Here is a 13,161-nt window from a genome sequence, read left to right as displayed (position 1 = left end):
AAAGGTGGGGCAACCTCTGTGAGACAAATCTGTCGCTCCAACAAGTTCTGTTGATGTCACATACCAGGTTAAGGTTTTTTGAGCGAGTGACCTGTGTGACATTTGACTTGCGAGTGTGCAGCATTTCCATTAAATCTGGGTCAGTGAATGCTCTATATGCAAAGCACAGGTCACTTCTGAGCAGTCTGTATGACAGAGAGTAAAGTTACAATGATTTCAGTCTGTCTGCATAACACAGATATTGAAGACCCTGAATTTTCTTCATAAGGAATCTTTGTGGTCTCTAATTACTGCAGGTGTTTGGAAAGAAACATACCAAAGGTAGCACTGTAGTCTATTAGGGTCTATATTATGATATTGCATGCTCAGAAGAGTGAACGACACATAATTGACCCCATGTAAGTGAAAGCTTACAATGTCGAAACCTCAGAACAGCGATTTTTTTCCAAGGGAAAAAAAAAATCACTGTTCCAAAAAAAAAAAAAGACACTGTAAAACATTACATAATGTGGGGGGCATTTTCCCCCACACCCCCTGACGTGGGGGGCTATGCCCCCCCAACCCCCCTACTTAAATATACCAACTCTGAGATTGCACTACAGTGCCAAAAAGGCAAAGTAGCGAAAGCAGCCAAACAAATTCTTTCCCAGGGAAAGAATTCCCTGAAAAGCCACTTCGTTATTTTGCCTTTTCGTGGTTTTCAGTTTGACAAAGACGCATTCGATAACCTGCATCTGCGACAGCGTAATCGGGAGCTGTCTATTACTGACCTGATGAGGGAAGAGTACAGGGGGGTTATAACCTCTTTTTTTTTGGCGGCAATGCCCTTAATTATGAGATGAGCAATATAAAATTCCCTTCTTACTACTGTGGAGAAATTATGATCGAAATTAAGGCTGCTGTCAACCTGTGTGCCTAGATCTCTCACCACTGAATGTGTGCTTAGGGTATTGCTATTGATGTGGTAGTTTGCAGGAACATCACCCTTGCCGAAGGGGATGATAATGCATTTTTTTGCATTAAGTTTAAGACCATGGCTTTGGTACCAGTCATTAGTCTGCATAAGACTTTCTTGCAGGATGTTGACATTGCTAGGGGTTTCAATGATCACTCCCAGTTTGCAGGCATCAGCAAACTTTGTCAGCCACATTCCTTTAGTTTTAGCCTGTACTTCAGAGAAGTAGATTATGAACAGTAGGGGTCTCAGAACTGATCTCTGTGGAATACCACTGGTTACAGGCCTGCTGGAGGAAATGGAGTCCCCTATTTTGACCACATGGGTTCTATCCACGAGCCAGTTTGCAACCCACTTAACAATATATGGGTTGATACCCAGCTGTGTGAGTTTATCAATGATACCTGAGTCGGGGGTTGTGTCAAAGGCCTTGGCTAAGTCTAGGTAGGCCGTATACACAGATTTGCCCTTGTCTAGGGCTTTGGTGACTTCTTGATTTCTTCAAGAAGTCACCAAAGCCCTCGTCTAGGGCATTGGTGACTTCTTGAAGAAATCCACCAAGTTTAACATGACCACCACTCTCTTTCTACCAGCCTAGAAATGCAATCGCATAATTAGCTTTCCAACCCTGAGCACCCAATACCATCTCTCTTGCTGTGAATATATAAATATATGTATATATGTGTATATATATATATATATATATATATATATATATATATATATATATATATAAAATGGCACTATTATCTCTCCCTCTGACCATACCAAACTCCTAGGCATTGAAATTGATAAAAATCTACACTTTGACATCCACATTTCACAAACTATCAAAAAAGTCCATAAAAAATAGGAACACTATATAGGCACAGGAAATCCCTCTCGAAACAAGCACAGATTACCCTAGCCCAAACTCACCTCTTGTCTACTCTAATGTATGCTGCTCCAATTCTTACCCAGCTTAGAAAACCTGACCTTGCCAGACTCGAATCATGTTATAATAAAATCGCCAAGTTTGCAAACAACTCCACCTTTAGAACCCACCATTGCCAGGCTCTAAGGGAACTGCAAGGGCTGGAACTTCTCCATCTGCTAACTTATCACCAATTAGTCATTGCCTATAATGTGGCAACACATTCAGGAAAAAACTCTGCCCTAGGCCAACTTATCACCCACTATAATACAAATTGTCCTCTCCAATCTTCCGCCAAACCCCTTCACTGTATCACTAGAGCTAAAAATACTGCAGGACAAGCACTGTTCTCCCATTCCATAGTTAGAACCTGGAATAATCTCCTTCCTGTTCTGATGTCTGCCCCTGCCTCTTCTCACTTTAAAAACTCACTTAGAACACACTTAAAGAATAAGTGACTATGCCCATATATTACACAAGTCCTTACATTATTCCACTTATATACTACACTTCCTAATATACCTACTGTAATATATATTACAGTCTAGGTCTTCTCCTAATGTTGATTGAATTAGTATACTTATTCTGCTATTAACCATGTGTAAGTATTTTTACCTGTATATATATATATATATATATATATATATATATATATATATATATATATATATATATATATATATATATATATACATATATATATATATATATATATATATATATATATATATATATATATATATATATATAGGTCTTGTTATGTCTTTTGCTGTATACTGTATTTTAAAATATTGTTTGAAAATTCTCTGTATACTGTTTTTTAACATATTGCGTAAAATTTTACTTACTGTGGAGCTTTTCTCCCTGAGCCTCCACTGAAAATCTGGTTAACAAATGTAAAATAAAATACAATAAAATAAAAAAATATATATATACAGACACACAGAAACACAGACACACAGACAGACACAGACACACCACACACACACACACACACACACACACACACACACACACACACACACACACACACACACACAGTTAAGCACACAACACTTAAGCGAATTGTCCAGTTTCACGAAAGAGCATGTCTCTGGAAATGCACTTTCGTGAAACTACAGATCACTGAAGCATTAAAAAAACAAAAAAGAAACAAACACACTATAGTAAATTATGCAGGGGGGCTATGCCCCCCCACACCCCCACTACTAATATATACCAACTTCAAGACTGCACTACAGTGGGGAAAAGGGAAAATTCCCCTAGCCTCACTGTACTGCTATCTTCAGCAACAATCTCAGTGATCTGTAGTTTCGCGAAAGTGCATTTCTGGAGAAATGCACTTTCGTGAAACGGGAGAGGTGAAACTGAGTTTTGCTGAAGTGTTATTTCAATGGGTCAAAGTAGACCCATATATATATATATATATATATATATATATATATATATATATATATATATATATACATATGTATATATATATATATATATATATATATATATATATATAAAAACCAAAAGACTGAATCCCAAAAGACTGAAAATTCAAAATACTGAACACATTTTTAATGCAGGAGCAAGCAGCCCTGCACCCCTCATGTGGGGGATGCACCCTCCACACCCCCTGCTAACTATATATACCAACTCCAAGATCACACAACAGTTGAAGGGGCAAATTCCATCACTCAGTATTTTTAATTTTTTGTTTTTTCTGTCTCCTGAAGTAGACTCATATATATATATATATATATATATATATATATATATATATATATATATATATATATATATATATATATATATATATACCATTCTCAGAAAGCAGTATTTTCATTAAAGGAACCAGCTAGAGCACTGGATCATTTTAAAAAGAATTTCGCAATGAATCCAAAGTGAAACATGCAAATTGTGAATATGAACTTTTCAAACAATTGCATTATAAATGGGGTACAGCTTGTATTCGAAGTCAAATATAATACACTTTAAAGATAATTATTTTCTCATACAAATGAATGAAAACACATTTAAATGTGCATTGTTTTGGAACAGTAGTAAATATGTTGAGTGGGGAGTATTTTTCACTGTGGTTTGAATACAAATAAGCATCTATAAAAGTATTATAGTTAAATAGTGAGTAGTTCTCAGAAACTTGCTGAGAGTGGTTAGTTACTAATGGTTTGCCTTCCTCTACCAATATGACAGTGCAAACAATCCAGCACTTCTTTGTGGTTAATGTTTTTTAGCTTATTCATATGATCTATACTATCCCACCACACATAAACATCCTGCTTTGTACAGGTCTTATTAGCCCTACCTAACCAATCAGAAACTGTATTCCTCAGAGCAGAATACACAAGGAGGTATATAAAAATAGAAATCATGCTATTGTCCCTGACAGATCTAAAGTATTTCACCACTGTGTTGAAAGCTGTAGTTTTCTTTTTGTAATTTTGTTTTGGATAGTGCTTTGTGTTTCCAACAAAATGCAAAGTGTTGTGATCCCACTGCAAACATACAGTGTTCAGAGATCACCAAAGAAGGACTACGTTACTTGGTCATTGTTCAATTTTATTTTTTGCAATGCCTTCTGCTTGGGGTTCATTGCTCTTATCTTCTCTTTTAAGGTGAGTAACTTATCAAAGGTTCTGAATATTATAACAGTGTCTGTTGACAGAGTATGAAGAAATACATATACAAAGATATCAAGTTTGCATCTTGGAGCTATATACACAGCTCATATATACATGTCTGTGCAAACATTTGTGTCCATGCTAACCTATGTGTCATTAAAAAAGAAAATTTTAACAAATCAAATTGAGTTCTGTAGATGATTATTAACTCATGGCAGGATTTGGAGCTGGGTTTTGGGTGATATAATGTGTTCATCTTAAATGCTCTGTGGTATATATTAACCTTTTACCCTCTTGGCATTACAGTGGGATTCTGTACATTTAAGACCCTGAGTGAGAGTCAGAGAGAATGAGAGAGTGAGTGAGGAAAAGTGTATACAAAATGAAGTGGAGTATTTTTCACACATTTCCCAACTTTGTGACTTGGATGTTAATTGAGCATTTTAAAGGACTAGAAGATGTCTCTGATTTAAGGCTTGTATCTTAGCATCTAAAATAAAATAAAACAACATATGTAAATGGTGTGTCTGTGTTTGGCTGTGTTTTTATGTACATGTATGTATTTTGTGTATAACACTGTGTGTGCATGTGTGTGTGTGCGGGCACGTGCGTGTGTGTGTGTGTGTGTGTGTGTGTGTGTGTGTGTGTGTGTGTGTGTGTGTGTGTGGGTGGGTGTATGTGTGTTTGTGTGTGTGATGTTGCAATGTATCAGACATGGTAGCAATCTATTTACACTTGTAAAATATTTACTCATATTCAAGATTATTGCAAATATTGGCTACACATAAGCTTTTTATAACCCTGCTTACACAGCTGTTGATAACAATGGATGTAGTCAGACATAGGCCATGTATAGTAATACAGAAGTTCATTTTAAGAGGTAACATTTTCTCTAACTGTCTAGTTATACTATATGTATGTGTTACACTTTGCTGTACATCACAAGATTTACTTAGTTTGCATAAACTCTGCCTGATCTGGTGGTAACCCAGGTGGATGTAAAGTAACCCATGGCACCTCGAAAAGATTAGGGGTGTTTTATATATATATATATATATATATATATATATATGTGTGTGTGTGTGTGTGTGTGTGTGTGTGTGTGTGTGTGTGTGTGTGTGTGTGTGTGTGTGTGTGTGTGTGTGTGTGTGTGTGTGTGTGTGTGTGTGTGTGTGTGTGTGTGTGTGTATGTGTGTACACATTTACAGATTTATGCAATCATTTTGAATAATTTTCATTCTCATATTTTACACATTAAAGTTTGCCATTTCTATACTTTTATATCAAATTCCATTCCTTTTTTCCATAACCATAATCTAATTTTCTTTAATATTAATGTTGTTTATTCTTTAATACCCAAATTATATAAAATACTTTCTTATCTAACTTTATTTTCAGTTTTTATGTTTTCATAATATCCATATTCAATGAAGTCCATATTTTTATAACCATACATTTTTATATTTTCAAAACAAATTTCTAGACATAATTTATTCCATAGCTTTTTAACTCTCTCACATTTTAGGAAAACATGCTCAGTTGTTTCTTCTTTTCACAATACAAACATGTTGTTTCACTTTTTAAAGACATATTTGTCTTAATGGGGAAGTTTTTTTATTCTCAATCTCCACAAAAAAAAATCTTGGCATTCAACATTATATTTACACCACATTTCTTTTTTTAATTGCTTTAATCTTTACTTCTAGAACATTTCCCATGAATGAATACAATAATATTTTCTCATAATATTATTATGCCATTTTTTTCTATCTTCTTCCACTTCATCAATCTTTATTTTCTACATTCTTATCTTTTGTTGATAAGTTTCTATTTCTTCACTGAAGCAGTCTTTTGTTCTTTCATTTCTTATATTTTCCCAACATTCCTTATTCTTATGCTTCGACACATTTGTCACTAATTTCTCATTCTTTCCATTTAACCATTTCAGTACCTTATAAAATTTAATGAGGCAGCATGATTGGATTTATCATAACCAATCCTCCTTCTTCCTTTTTCATATACAATATACCACTTTTAAAAGGATTTAATCTTGATCCACTTACAAAGAAGAAGAATATTTCTAGTAAACATTTTTCATATATTCTAGAAATCATGATAAATTGTACACCTGCTGTTTTTATTGTCTCACCCATTCCTTTAGTCTTTTCTTTATTAAGCATCATACCTCCTTCCTTTAAACGTTCAACTAAATAGATAATAACTTCTTTCATCCAGTCTCTGTTTTTAGTTATGATAATACCATTTGCATATGGTATCATGATTGGAATTTCAGATTTCATTTGAATTTTATGATTTGAAATCTTCATTTTGATTTATCTCTCTAACTATTGTATTCTTGACTACAACAAATAAAATACTATTCATATGACACCTGTGTCTTATATCATTATTCATATCTATTTCTTTACTCTTTTTTCTTATAAGCTGTTCTACATACCTGATTTTAATATTAACATTATGCATATCCATTAATTTCCACCATATGTCATGTTGCATTGAATCAAATGCTTTATTAGTATCACCTACCATACGTTTTACATCTTCTTTCGTTCTATTTATAGCATCTATAATTTCTCTCACTATGATTAATAATTCTTGGCATCCTTTTATACTGTACACATGTTTCTGCATTGTATATTGGATCTTATTCTGAAATCTCTAAAATCTTAAACATATTGAGCATAAAAACCATAGAAAAAAAGTAAACTAAATACATTCACAATTTCACAGAATACAGTATTTTGCCTCATTTAAAACTGTGCTCAGATTTAACTGCAAAGTATAGTATCCAGTATGCAGCTATTTTTTTTTGTTTTTATTTTTATAACTATGTATACATTTAGAGAATGAGATCTATTGATTTAATATTACATGTGTAAATTATTTTTTGTGGCAGATGTACTGTACAATTAATATTTGACAAAAAGAGATAGTTCAAGTATTTTTTAAATATTTTGCTTTTTGTTGAACTTAAAAAACAAGTTTTCATCCCATTTAATTTAAATTAAATTAAATTAGTTAATTAATTTATTCATTTACATGATCTGAGATGAATTTTATAAAGAGACAAAACTGACTTGTACTTATAGTACTGATGAAGTATTTTAAGATTAAAGTACTTAATTATATTTTGGTACTAAAGTTTGATGTTTTTATTACCATTAAAAGTTTTGGAAATGCTTGGGGCTCAATGTACATTTTCTTGAACCTCCCACCCTTACTTTAACACATTCTGACTTTGTTGCATATCTTCTAAAATACACACTTGTTACACCATTCTATAAATGCTATCCTTCTAGTAATACTTCTTATATTATTAAAATTCACTGAAAGAATTCTTAAATTATTCATTTTCCTGTTTCTTAGTTTAGGAGATACCATCCTATATTGATTTCCTATAAGAAAAACATTATTCATTTCATTTCTTCTTTCCTGGTAATGTCTTTAAATTTTCATTTTTCTGTTGTTAACTCTTCTACCAATGGAATTCTTTTTCCCCACTCATCATTTTCCAGCTTATATTTTATTCATCACTATCTTCTGATTCTATCTGTAATTCATCTCCTTCAGTATTTGTTTCAGTATCTCCTCATTTTTCCAAAGTTTCATCTATTTGTTCATGTTCAGTCCTTTCTTGGTCTTTTTCTTTAATCTGATTTATAATACTTAGCTTATTCTCTTTTTCTTTACAATCTATCCACAAATATCCCATTTTTTACATTTATAACATTAAAGTTCACATTTTTTTTGCTTTGTGTCCTGTTTTACCACATATATAACATTTCTTTTTGTTACAATTAACTAAATGTCTTTCTTTTCCACAAAAATAATGTTTCCTTGGTTGTTCCCAATATTTTACAACACCCCTGTTACTGTCAACATTTATAACACTTGGAATATGTACAATTTTTCCCATTTCCATTTTCAGAATGTCATTACAATCCTATGCACTAGCCCATAAACCCCTGTTGCCATAAACTTTTGAAAAGTCTGTTTTTTCTTTACATATACATTTTAAATGTTCTTTCAAAGTCTCTCTTTTCACTTCATTTCAAAACTGTACATTAAATTTATTTTAGTCTCTCTAAAGGATGCTTTTATTATGCATTCATTAAAGGGATTGTCATTTATTTTCATATTCAGACAAAAGTCTCTCTACACCTTGTACAGTCTCAAGGAAATATCACAAAATGTCTCTTTGTTAATAAAAATAAATCCTATTACCTTTTGTGCTTTTGCACCCAAAGGTAACATTACATTTTTCCATACCTCATATCTGTTCAGTTCTTTTCTCTTTTGTTTTGTATTATTTCCATGAATTTTCTTTTCACACTACACTTTGTTTCTCTTATTCCTTCTCATGTAGCTACAACTGTCTCAGACTACATTTTCTTTATCTTTCTTCTGGCATTGGATCTATGTAGCCTTCATCTATTTTTTCCGTAATGTCCTTGCATGAGACCTCATTCTCAGCCTCATTTTGGTTGATCATTTCTAGAAGTATATCTTCCTGCAACTCTCCTGATTAAAGGGTTGTAACTATACATTCCTCTCTGACTTCCTCCTTGGTGTGATCAAACAGCTTTCTTTGAAAAGCTTCCTCAGAGTCTTTTACTACTACTCTGCTTACTTTTACCAAGATGGCATTTGCCACCACTCCCTTCTGTTGATATTCCATCTCACACACCATCCTCCCAGCCACCTCTGCACTAGGAATAGGACATGTGCATGTACTCATATGCAACAACACCACAAGTACTGATTGTGAGTAGGAGAAGTTCCCCAATGCCCTGGCCAAATTTACCCCTGGAGTATAAGTGGTCAAAAAAAGGATAAATAAATATAAAAATAAAAAATAAACAAACAGTTTCAATTCATTCAGTAAGGCATGTCGTCATTTCATTAACAATTTGTCCTATACACAATTGGTTGCCGGACTATATCAAGTCATAGAGCACTGTGTCAGTATTGTAAGCAGAGCAACCTGTTTCTGCATTTTTTTGCCATTAATATATGCTCTACTGCTTCTAAAGAATCCACAAGTCACTGCCGTTACCACTGGAAACAGTACATCTACAATCAATACTCGGAAATTTCTTTTTGGCTTATTTTCAGGTATACAAAATAAGTGTAAACTTTAGTCACTAATGTTCTTAGCTTTCCTTTATGATAGGGCAGGGCTATTATACCATTCTCATGTTAAGAAAACTGCCATTCATGTTTCAATTGCTGGATAAAAAGTTTTGATAACACTTATAGTCTCTTACAAAAATATGTTTCTTTATCCCCTTGTTTGTCTAGGGGTCTTACCTTTACATGAATTCATATTCAGGCTATAACTCTCCCCTCTTTGGCTTGCTAGAGTTCTATAACAAGCTATGTCCATATCAACACTTTCTTAACCTTGTTGTAAAAACATTCTTATAATATTTCTGGCTAGCTTAATAAAATTATCCATTCAACAACTTCATGTTTTATCAAACAACATGTCACCAAATGGCAGTGAGACTATTGAATGCTATAGATTGCACCTCTCTTACCATAAATAAATCTTAGGTTTTTGATATCATAATGTAATGACATACTTATTCATTTTTTTCCTTTTACTTCTAAATATTTATCCTTTTCTATAATCTAGTGATGGCTAAATTTAAAGCTAAATCTGTTATTGGTAATATCTGGTATAAGTTCCTGAATTTTATGAATGTTCCCCTTCAGAGACACAGATAGGGTACAGCAAAAGATGCAGCTTCCCCAGATGCAAGATGTCAGGGGGAATGATTGGCAGGTGACAACAGAACAGGAGTGCAGTGCTGGCATTGATTTTTGAAGCCACAAGGATATAGCTGCTTCATAAATGAATGTCATTATTGCATTTGCACCCAGAGCTGAAGTGCTTAGTGTGCTGTACTAACAGTAGCAAACTGCTTGTTAAAGTTGTAGTAAGCAGCTTGCTATAGTTACAGGAGTACCTAAAAGCTTTTTCTTTATAACTTTGAGTCGAGGGGGCAGCAGTCCAAGGAACTACTTATGCAAAAATAACACCATCAATAAATATGTAATAGGCCTTAATGTATTAGACAAAAAAAAAAAATCAAGCCTATTTAGTTACTTCATTGTTAGATTTGCATATATTGGTATAAAGTGCGGCACTCATAGCTGTTTCTTCTGCTTGTAGAGCTTAAAGTTGAAGCAAAACATTTTTATTCAGTCTAAATGCCACTAATTTAAACATGAAGTTAGTACTTGGAGAGTCTTCTAGAGAAAATCAAGTGTTTCAAGCACATGAGCATGTCTTATAAATATATATACCAACTTTCAACATCAAGAAATAGTTAATACATCCCTTTATCCCATCTTATACATATTTTTTCTAAAAAATCTGCAGTGTCTTTTATATAAGATGATATGCTTTTGCATATTTCTAAACTTACTAATATATAAAAGTACCCACATTTTCTAAATATCCCTGGCACCCAGAGATTATTGGTATTCTAAATGGTTTCTCTGTATTTTGAGGATATCAGAAGTGTATAGAATGTGGGTATTTTCAAGTTTTTAACTACAGACTTTTTATTCATTTTGTCAAAATCAAAATAACCTAATCTAACACCTTTCAATAGCCACTTATTCAGTTTCCTTTGAGCTCTATTATTTTGAAGTATATTTGTTCATATTTTTGTTATATTATAAAAGGGTTTCACAAATCTCAGTATACTGCAACACATCCATACTACAACTTTCTTGCCTTTAGTTGCCATTTTAATAATAATTTGGTCAGTTTTTTGCTAAGCTTTGGATAGCCTGCCATTCATTTTTAGTCCTGCTACATCTAACATTCTTTCTTTCAAAACTTTCGTATAACTTTATATGATTAAAATGCTGCATATTTGAAGACTTTAAGTGTCACTAATATTGGGGAATATGAATTTGCTTTTATTTAACAATCCTTTAATATCTTAAAAGACTATAAGTATATAAAGTATCAGAATCAAACAAATAAAATAATCTATCTCATCATCACTGCTGCTAGAAGAGAAAGCACAGATTTCAATATTTACATTTAAATCATCACTAACATTATCATTATGGCAGTAATGTAACAAAAGTAGCTTTTGTGTAACTTTAAGCACCTTTATTTTCACTTCAAGTAACCTCGACAAAGGAGTAGAAATGAATTTCAAACTTAAAATTTCTACTGTCATGTCTTCTGAACTCAGAACAATTTTAGAATTCCTAATCACTCATTGGCATATTTCTGTCATTGCAGTAATCCAGGGACCTCCACTAAAAACATTATGTGGAATCCTATTTCTTTAACCTCACAGTTTCTCAAAATACTGTTGTCTAAGAGGAGGTTATGATTATTGACATAACAAGTGCTGGCTGACTTTTGATCACAATTCCTTGATACCATCTCAGCTACTGGGTTCTTGGACTGGGTTCATTCAAAATCCATGTTTTAGACCTTCTAGGGTATATGTGAGAAGGTATATTTTTTCTAAGAACTGAACTCAGTATGCATAAAAACATTCAATAAGAATTTCATTCCAAGGACATCCTCACTACACTTGACTCCAATTTAACAATAAATAATGATCATCTGATCTCTCTGTCCATCTGTTGATTGAATGTCCAGCATATATGGCCTCTGGTAGGTAGGTGCTACCTCAGATGAAGGATTAAAGTATCTCAGGGTCTTGTTTGTGAATAAGAGAACTGGGGATCAGGAACTTAACCAGTAGATTGGTATTGAAGTTAGAGGTGCAATACCAGACTGTGATGGTGAAGCAAGAGATCAGTTACAAATCCCTCAATTTACTGATCAATACAGCCCCATTCTAATGTATGCCCATGTGCTTGATATAGTGACCAAAAGGATGAGATCATTGATAATGGGGCAGAAATTAAGTTCCTTCACTGGGTATCAGGGCTTACTGTCAGTGATGAGATGAGGAGTCTAAAAACATGAAAGGGCTCAGAGTACAAAGTTTGCTTTCCATGTTAAGAGAAGTCAGTTAAGGTGGTTTGCATGTATTGCATGGATAATCCTTCTTTGCTTTCCATGGGAGGCATATCAGGCACAGACAATTGGGAGCAGGCCCTGGGGTAACCCAGGGCATACTGAAAGTAACATATTTTTCAGATTGCCAGAATAAGCTGGAAACATACTGGGAACACAGAAATCTAGTCTACCTTATTCAGCTTTCTATCACAATGACACTCAATAGGAAAAGTGTTCTACAAAATAATGATGTATATGGTGAAAGATAAAACAATTTCTGCTAACATTTTAAATATATAGAGTATTAGAGGCTCCTCTCTCATCTGAATTTTGTTTTTTAGCATTTTGACATGAATCTAGCTTAGTTCTTTGATCATCTATTGAATTCTGTACAACTAGTGATGCATATTTTTAGATTTCAAAATCTGTCAAATTCTTTTGATTGCCCATCCATCTGCCGTCCACAACTTCTTTATAACATTTTTGCAAATAAGATCAGGGTGTTACTTCAACACTGGCAATCATCTAATGCCAATGTTCACACAGCTGAGTGGCTAGTTCTGTCACAGACTTTGGGTGAGATGGTAGTCAAAGAGAACAGATCACAGTGGTTCAGACATGTGCAGAAATGCAGTAG

The 13,161-nt window shown here is 33.5% G+C and overlaps 1 protein-coding gene across 1 annotated transcript in view; it reads left to right on the top strand.

The window, feature by feature from the left end:
• Window positions 1-4,258: 4,258 nt before the first annotated feature.
• Window positions 4,259-13,161, top strand: part of LOC122810928 (interferon-induced transmembrane protein 3-like) — a 199,658-nt gene continuing 190,755 nt past the window's right edge. The window contains exon 1 of the mRNA XM_044082461.1: window positions 4,259-4,492. Coding sequence (XP_043938396.1) covers window positions 4,352-4,492 — 141 coding nt within the window. The 5' untranslated portion in view covers window positions 4,259-4,351. The remainder of the gene's footprint in view (window positions 4,493-13,161) is intronic.

Source organism: Protopterus annectens, chromosome 9.part0, assembly GCF_019279795.1.
Source record: "Protopterus annectens isolate FY-2018-M chromosome 9.part0, PAN1.0, whole genome shotgun sequence".
Classification (NCBI taxonomy): Eukaryota; Metazoa; Chordata; order Ceratodontiformes; family Protopteridae; genus Protopterus; species Protopterus annectens.
This window is presented reverse-complemented; position numbering and strand designations above follow the sequence as displayed.